This window comes from Fulmarus glacialis, unplaced genomic scaffold (assembly GCF_000690835.1).
Source record: "Fulmarus glacialis isolate BGI_N327 unplaced genomic scaffold, ASM69083v1 scaffold8691, whole genome shotgun sequence".
NCBI lineage: Eukaryota > Metazoa > Chordata > Aves > Procellariiformes > Procellariidae > Fulmarus > Fulmarus glacialis.
Genome location: NW_009194654.1, coordinates 1 through 8,920, shown reverse-complemented (window position 1 = coordinate 8,920; position 8,920 = coordinate 1). Strand labels below are relative to the sequence as shown.

Sequence of the window (8,920 nt, the reverse complement as noted above, 5' to 3'; positions counted from 1 at the left end):
CTGCTGATTTGGTAAGGGGCTAAGGGATTAAACCGTCCATAGATATCCTGTGTCTGCTGCCTAACCTCTAGAAATGTAAGGAGGAATGCCAGGTCCACTGTAACACTGCCCTGCTGAAGCAGATCATTTTCTCCTGTACAACAGCAAGAAATTGAGGATACATTTTTGATTACTAAAGTTTGTGCTAGTAACTTTCTATTTTCTCTCTGTGAATTAGGTAAGTTCAGAAGCAGTTAGAGGCCATGACAGGGATGCAAGATGTGTCCTGGCCCTTACAGATAGGATGCAGCTTTATGTTAGCTCACTCACTAAAAATGTTTTATTCCAGTCTTGTGGTTTTAGCTTCCTAAAATTGTAGTTTTACAAGCTCTGGAGTTACAACTATTCAATTAGTTGGGCAGAAACTTGAGCAGAAAGACATACTACCTCTCAGACTTATCCTGAAGAAGAAATAAGTTTGTATTCAGTTACTACCCCCTGCCTCTTGCAAAAATTAACTGTGGACTGCTGCTGCTGAGGCTCATGACAGAGGGCTGATGTTTATTCTTAACTAGAGAAAGAAAACAAATGCTTTTAGCTTTCTGATTTTAGACCACTTTCTGGTTTCCCAATCCAAACTCAGCCTTCATCAAAAATCACCAAACTGTGATAAAGCAGAACAGTCTCTTCCCCTACTTCCACTCTTAAGCACAGAAATCATTTGTTATCCCTTGGACACGACAAACTTTTTAAATAGTCAACTATCACTCCACTGAAAAACATGTCATATCAGCAGACTTTCCTGACATTCAGGATTTACTCGATGGAGGGAACTGGACAGACTTAATACCTTAACATAATTTCCATACTCCCATATACCAATACCTAGATAGCATCTATGACAGTTTGGTGGGGGTTTTTGTTGTTGTTGTTTTTAAGTGGACCCTTCTCTGTGGTCCTCATGTTTCTCAGGTCACTCAGGTTCTTGCCTCAAACCTAAAACTACTCAAGATGCATTGACCATACTGTCATCTGAAATGAATATTATACCATACTTCATTGATATAAAGCTGATTTAGTGCATCCAGTACTTGGCTCCCAGTACAAAAACCTGCTAGGCCATTCACTTCCTTTCTTAGAAATGACTAGAGAGAGTAACAAACACAATATAATTAGCACATACCTTGAGAAATAAAAGATTTTGTTCTAATGAAAGAACGACCCTTTTTCACAGCTGCTTTTGTCTTTTCGAGCCCATCTTTGGTACCTTCTCTAGCAGCTCTCATAAGCTTTTGCATCTGTAAGATAAAAAATACAGTCTACATGTTCAGTGAATAATAGGAACATGTTTGAGCATACCATGCAGAATACTTTTGATCAAAATATCTTTAAAAAGAACACTGTTAAGTAGTTTAGGCTATAAATATAGCCCAAAGTCAAAGGAATATATAGTAAGTACACAGATCCATCAAAGCTCAGATCTGAGCACCTATATTTTTTCTTAATAAAATCAAACCTGGAGAAAGAGACTTCATGTCAATATTGTATGCAAGCCTAAAATAGCAGAAATGCTTAAGAACCCTTCTGCATCAAACATTTGAACTCAAAATAGTCTGAAACGCTCAGCTTTACATAATATAAAAAATAAATACTACTAGCAGGCCATTAATGGCCAGGGTTCTTGTCCATCTTCCAATGTCCCACTAACTCTGTCAAACTATTTCTGACCTAAAGATAATCCCCTAGACTCAGTTCTATATTAACATATTATTAAATAAACACTGTTTTGCAGAAAATGTTACAACTAATAATTTCATTGAAAAAATACATTGATTTAATTAAGAATTGCATAATTCTATAGTACAGTACTACAGCAAAAAGAAATTTCATGCAAAAAAAAAAAAAAGTGTTTGCTTTCCCAAAATGCCACCACAGCAAAAAATCCCCACTACTGTCAGAACTGTGCTGACATTATCAGTGACATCAGAACACAAGCAAAGCTGTCCTGCTGCAATCAGGCAATTTCTCGGTTTGAGCCAAAGCTTTTAGTAAAATCCCAGCCTTTTCATACTGGCTCCATTCAGAATGGAGAGCACCGAGATTCTGACTCCCCCAGTTTGATCCCACGTGGCTGGAGACCCACAGTCATTCTAGCCCTGCAGAGCTCACCCAGGTCTCAGACAGGCGCCGGGGCTGTACGCCTGGCTCACACTCTGGGATAAGGGCACCAGTCAGCCGGGAAGGACAATGCCCTATCTCATCTTCTGAAACTGTTACCATTAAAAATAAGCATGAGAAAAGGTCCTTGACAAAGTACTTTTAAAACAAACTGCATAATAATCCAGCACAATTAGAATTCATTTCATACAAATTATTGCCTGCTTTTTCAAGTTATTATTAAAAGAAAAAGACAACATTGTCTGTGTTGGAAAAAGCAATCATTTAAACATAGCTAGTTACAAAAATCAACTACACTACCTTCAGCTCATGTTTTTGCTTTAGTTGCTGAATCTCTACTGCTCCCACAGTGTTTGCCATCAAATCTTTCATCTTTTTTTCATAATGCTCCTTTAAACGCGTTAGGTCATGAGAAAGCTACAGTGTATAAAAAGACACAATCTTTTCAAAAAGCCTGCAGTGCAAACTTCATGCTAAAGTACTCGCGTATATCATGCATGTTGACCAGTCTGCCTACTGATACACAGACGACTAAGGGAAAATTATCATTTAGGGAAGCTCCGACCCAACGAATAGACCGTCACTCCTGCGCATCGCTGTACTTTCTGAAACTCAGCCAGGCGCGCCTTTGCGCTACGCTGGCAACTATGTAAAGAGAGGGACAACGCTGCTTAGGCTAAGCTGACTGCGTATTAATTATGTTGTGCACATCTCTTACAAACCGTATGGAAACAACACATCAACTTTGCCCAAAAGCATCATTTGGTGGAGCACAAACCCTAGTGAGTGCATTTCTGACTATCCTTCAAAATGGTGAATCGGAAGAATTCTCAAAGGCTGAAGAACCTGCAGAGGTTGCTGGCACCTGAGAAGATGGAGATTGACAGTGCCAGCGAGTCGGGCAAGGAGACACTAACAGGGGAGGACGCACAGTCTTGTAATTCCCAAGTGCATGGGAATCGGGAAGCGCGTGCTTTTCCTCAGCTCTATCATAGCCTCATTTTATGACCGTGGGCGTAACCATCTCATATATGAATATATCCATTTGCAAGGTAAGGAAACTATCCCAGAGAAATGCCCTAGAATACTAATTAACATTTGTTAAACATTTTGAGAAAGCCAGATAAAAGAGGTTAAAATGTAACTAGGAAAAAAAAAAAGAATATTTGGTGTGCCCTGTTATAGAAGTCCAATGGAAAAACCCTCAGCTTGATGTCAACAGAGTTATTTGGCAAGAGATGAAAGCATCAGGAAAGAGAAGGCCTACTGCGTTAAAAACAAAGGGACAGGTCTGGCAGTTAGCTCCACTAGGCTGGGTCAGGATGCGATTACCTCCAACATGATGATGCTGGCATTACAGGAGTATAATTAAGAACAGGATCTGGCTCACAGACTAGAAATATTTAATAGCACAAAAACCTTCCCATCTTAAAATAAATAAATAAATTAAAAAATCAAAAGTCATAATAGAAAAGTGACTTTGGAGGGAAGTCATACCAGCACTTACAATTAAAAATCCCACCTCCAACCTTCCTGTACTTTTCAACGGACAGAAAAAATAATAAGCAAGGCAAGTCCCTCATAGGCTCTGAAAGACTATAGAAGGAGATGTGCTGGGAAAACACTGTAACATCCATCACAAGACATGAGGAGAAGTGAGAGAATAGGTATCAGGTGGAATGGTTTCTCAGCAATCCTAATTCTGTCTTTCCTCATCCTCTGCCAAATCCCTTCTTTAGTTTCCTTACTTCCCCACCTCCCATTGACCCATCCAGGGGCAGCAGGCCCTCTGACTTCTCCATCCACCAACTAATGTGTTCTCAGGCTCCTCATCCCCATCCTCACAAGGCAACTCTCAAAACCTTTTGTCACAGGCCTGGAAAAGCCAGCTGCACGGAGCACGCCTCTCTCCTCCCACCACTCCTCGGTCTTTTGCTCAGACACTCTGTGCTTGATCCTGGCACCATCACTCTCAACCCACTGCCAACAGTTTCCTGCGACAGATCAAAGTATATTTATAAGCGTTTAAAAAATGGCTTTAAACCTTGCTTTGTGCACATGTGTAAACAGATTCCTATGACTATGGCCAAAGCTGAAGCTACAGATAACAGGAAAAGATTAAAAAAAAAGAACAAACCAGCAGCCATGTTAAGACTCACACACTCACAGGCAAAGTTATTTCCCAGTCTCTTCCAAAGGTATTAAACAAAACAAAACAAACAAACAAAAAAAAAAATCAAACTCAGTTTTCTTCAGTCTAGTTAAAAAAATCCCCAGAAAGAAACAGCTGCAATAGCTTAAACTTGTTCTAGTGAGGACAAAACCAAAACAAAACCAGAAGACGAGCTCTCAGCTTACAAAGTGCTGATTTGGGTGGGCTCAAGTCTTGCAGTTAATTGCTCACTCCCTGATTTCCGAAGGGCAGGCAGCAAAGATGGAGGTGGGGGAGAGCAGATAATGTGTACTGGAGGGAAACACAGACAGTGAGGCTTTTATTCTCATCAAGATAAGAAACCCGCAAAATGAAGGTAAGGGTCCCATGTAAGAACACCCTGGCCGCTACCCCTACGTCCTCCAGCCACAGGGTGCTGGAGCAGCTAGCAGTACCCAGCGGTGAAGTGGCCCTTGGGTGTCTACCCCAGCCAGCACACACCAGGGGGCCCTGAGGATTTTGCAGTGACTCCGGGCACTGAGCCTGGCCCTGCCTGTCCCCCTCTGCCCCACATCCCCGTCCTCCAAGCGCTCAGAGCAGGGAACCGGCAGGGGAGATTGCTCAGCTCCCAGGCAAGATTTCCCTCTCACAGAAAGGGCACAAGGGCAGAAGGAGAGGACCTGAAGCAGCAAGAGCATGGGAGTCCAAGGCTCCTCTTGATGTGCAATCAGAAAGATGCAGCGAGGGCATGCACCCATGCGGTCAGTGTCTTCCTGCCTCCCGCAGCATGGATGTAGCCAAAGATACTAGACCAGAGATGTGTCACAGATACATCATTTTAATCGCACCACCTCTCTTTTCTCCTTAATAAATAGTACAGACTTCTCTTTGATCACAAAAACCTTTTATTTTCGGGGGGGGTTTTAAGCTCAGTCACCTTCAAACAAGCAAAGTGATACAGATCTAAGACAGAAAGATAGGGAACACTGGCAAACAGTTTTGTGACTTTTGAGCACCTGAAGGATCCCAAAACTTCAAGTTTTGTCAGGCTTACCCCCATTTGTTCTTCACATTATTTTCCATGCTCATTTACTACTTACACTAATCCAGCAGCTGCAAAAGAAGAAAAGGTGAGGAACCGCCCACAAGCAAAAATAATCTCATTTTTAATGTCACTTTTATCCAATTTCATTTTTTTCTTTTTTTAAGGAGCTTCTGTTTAATATTTTCATCTTTGCTTTTCCCTGTTACATTTTGTCGTGGACTGTCACTCCCACACTGATTCACGTCTCCTTTAAAAAGATGCTGTTGGTATTTGAAACTGGATTGAGGAGAAGGGAAATACAGGTGAGAAAGGCAAGTGTTGGAAACCAGGATAACCTCAATGACTGAGCAGCGCTGTGGGATACATACATGTCTCTTGTGGCTGCCTCGCAAAAAGGAGCTGGGAATTCCATTTTTACACTCAGAATCACTCTGTTCTTCATAGCTTTCAAACTCACTTGAACTCCACCCATATTCCAGTGAGCTGTTTCCACCATCATCACCATTTTCAACATCATCATAAATCATTTCGTCTGCAAGAAATAAACCAAAATAAAAAAAGCTACACTGAAATTTCTGTCTGTTTAAACACCAAAAAACTTGTTCAGGATGTACTATACTTTTGTACACACATTTTTAACTGTGAATTAAATCCAATATTCAAACAGCCGAAGTGGGTTGTCTTTGTGAAAACAGAGTACTAAAAGAGGACAGTGTTATGGGTACACAACACGATCCTTTTAAAAACATGCCCTACGTAAACTACACTGTTTTGTCCAAATCCCACAACATGCTTTAGAAGAAATTCAAAGGAAGTTCGAACTGTAGCTGTGGACACACATCTGCACTGAGAAGCATCATCCTTCCATTTGCAAGCTTGCTATTTGTCTCTAGGAACATCTTCATCACCAGCTCAAATGACAAATGCTAAAACATTGCAAGAATCAAACAAAAATGTCACTACTTCAAGCAGAACAGATTAGACCAAAGTAGCAAGAAACATGTTACACTATGATATTTTATGACTCATTCTTGCAACTCCACCAGTCACTAGGATTCTCCTGTATCTGCAGTCTCCCATATCTACTTGCCCATAATCTAGTCTAAGAGCTTGAAGTACTAACCTTTTCAAGATATAGACAGCTATATTGGAAAGGCTGACCAAAGTATCACCTGTTAAAGACACAGGTCTTCTTGTTGGCACAGATGTTAAGTACAACAAACTGACTCAAAACAAAATGGAAAATTTTTAGTGCCAATTACTTATCAGGAAACAGGCATGCACTCTACATGCAGCATCATTTGTCATTACAAGTAGACAAGCGTGGACACTTCTGCCAGGAATCCCTATTGTCAGAGGTTATAACGCTTCATTTAAAACTGTCTCATATTAAATTCAGTAAACAAAAGTTGTGCTTTCATTTTAAGATTGAAGTTTTATTTAAACTGAGAAAAAATATGTACTCGAAAGAAAAGCTGACATATTTTACACATAGCATCATAGAATCATTAAGGTTGGAAAAGACCTCTAAGATCATAAAGTCCAACCGTCAACCCAACACCACCATGCCCACTAAACCATGTCCCTAAGCACCTCATCTACACATCTTTTACATACTTCCAGGGATGGTGACTCCACCACTTCCCTGGGCAGCCTGTTCCAAGGCTTGACCACTCTTTCAGTAAAGAAGTTTTTCCTAATGTCCAGTCTAAACCTCCCTTGGCGCAACTTGAGGCCATTTCCTCTCGTCCTATCGCTTGTTACTTGGGAGAAGAGACCAACCCCCACCTCGCTACAACCTCCTTTCAGGTAGTTGGAGAGCGCGATGAGGTCTCCCCTCAGCCTCCTTTTCTCCAGACTAAACAGCCCCAGTTCCCTCAGCCGCTCCTCATAAGACTTGTGCTCCAGACCCTTCACCAGCTTCATTGCCCTTCTCTGGACACGCTCCAGCACCTCAAGGTCCTTCTTGTAGTGAGGGGCCCAAAACTGAACACAGTATTCGAGGTGTGGCCTCACCAGTGCCGAGTACAGGGGGACGATCACCCCCCTACTGCTGCTGCCCACCTGGGCACACTGCCAGCTCATGCTCAGCCTGAACATCTGTCTAAAGCCTGGATTCTGTGGTTTAAAAATTACATTTTGACTAATAATAAAATTTTAATATTAACATTTACTAAATTCTTTAGAATTAACACAGAGGAATCTCCTGTGATTTGGAAGAATCAAATTTTAACTTTTTTTTTTTTTTTTTTTTTTTAAAACTTCCATGCATATCAAGATTGTCCTTAAAATACACTTACTGAAGAAGACACTTTAGTGGTAATCTAGCATAATGAGCAATTTAAGAGAATTATCATAGTAAGTCAAAATAAGTCAAGGCTTATAGAAGTCAAACTTTTGCAATGCCAGTATTGGGGCAGGCTATACCTAGTGATTTGGTGGACGTATCTTGTCCCTGTGCTAATGTAGACTGAGCTCTCACTGTGACTTTTTTGGAACAGCTGTGTCTCCCTGACAAAATATACAATTAGTAAACATGAAAATCATGAATGTACAAAGATGAAATTTCCCCAACTACCTATTTTCACAGAAAGTTTCTATGTCTTTGGGGACAAATAGAAAGCCAAAATTTTAATTAATATCTTATGGGTTAAGCTGAAAATTCTGACTAAGATGCTCAGCAGAGCTTTGCTCCATGTCCCACATCCCTCCACAGCTCAGCCTCCTGGCCTTGGTGTACGTGTTTCCTGACTGAGTAGCCACAGCGCAAAGATGTCCGTGCCCAGAGCAGCACAGTCCACTGAGGGACCTTGCAGTAATAAAAGCATTCAAGTCCTGAATGTAACATAATACTTTCAAATAATAAATGAAACAAATTTCAGTAAAAATTTGTAAAACACCTTGCCTGAACACCACTAAGGACAAGAAACGAAAATATTATGGCTTTAATGATAAATGTGGTTTTCACACAAGAAAGCTCAAGTGTTTTCTTGAATCATTAACAACTTCAGTACCAAACACCTACACCCTCCGAGAGCCATGACAAGTAGATGTCAAGTTCCTAATGAGCTGATCCACTCAAACACAAAATCAGTTAGTAGCAACCAAGCTTTAAGCACAGTCTTCACTATAACCAAAAACTGCAAAACAAATCTGAGCAAGAACTCATTGAAATAAGCTTCCCGAGCCCTAGCTCCACCATTCCCAGTAAAGGTAAAATCTTGGCTCCAGCAACTACTACAAGATCTATTCTGCCCCTTCCAAACACGGTCACACCATCAGGAGCTGGACCACTCCAAAGCTGAAATAAAACATTTCTGTAGAGTCACAATCAGAATGGTAAATAGTTGCTCTGAATCTCCTCTTCCATTTATCAGGTACTTCTATGTTGAAGGGGGACTTTCAAGAATAGAGCAGTTCTCTGTATAACCATGACAAGGATACACTATCATACATTATTTAACTACTTAAAACACCTTTTCCTACCTACCTGGTCTTGTTTAGGTCACTATAGCTACAACACCCAACTGTAATTCTCTAATATATAGAATATATATGTATTTTTT

General features: G+C 40.8%; 1 protein-coding gene across 1 annotated transcript in view; it reads right to left on the bottom strand.

The window, feature by feature from the left end:
* ARHGEF10 (Rho guanine nucleotide exchange factor (GEF) 10) overlaps positions 1–5,886 on the bottom strand; it is a gene marked incomplete at its 5' end in the record, with an annotated part of 72,943 nt that extends 67,057 nt beyond the window's left edge. The window contains 3 exons of the mRNA XM_009587836.1: positions 1,163–1,277; positions 2,458–2,574; positions 5,723–5,886. Of these exons, the coding sequence (XP_009586131.1) occupies positions 1,163–1,277; positions 2,458–2,574; positions 5,723–5,886 (396 nt within the window). The remainder of the gene's footprint in view (positions 1–1,162; positions 1,278–2,457; positions 2,575–5,722) is intronic.
* Between the last annotated feature and the right edge of the window lie 3,034 nt (positions 5,887–8,920).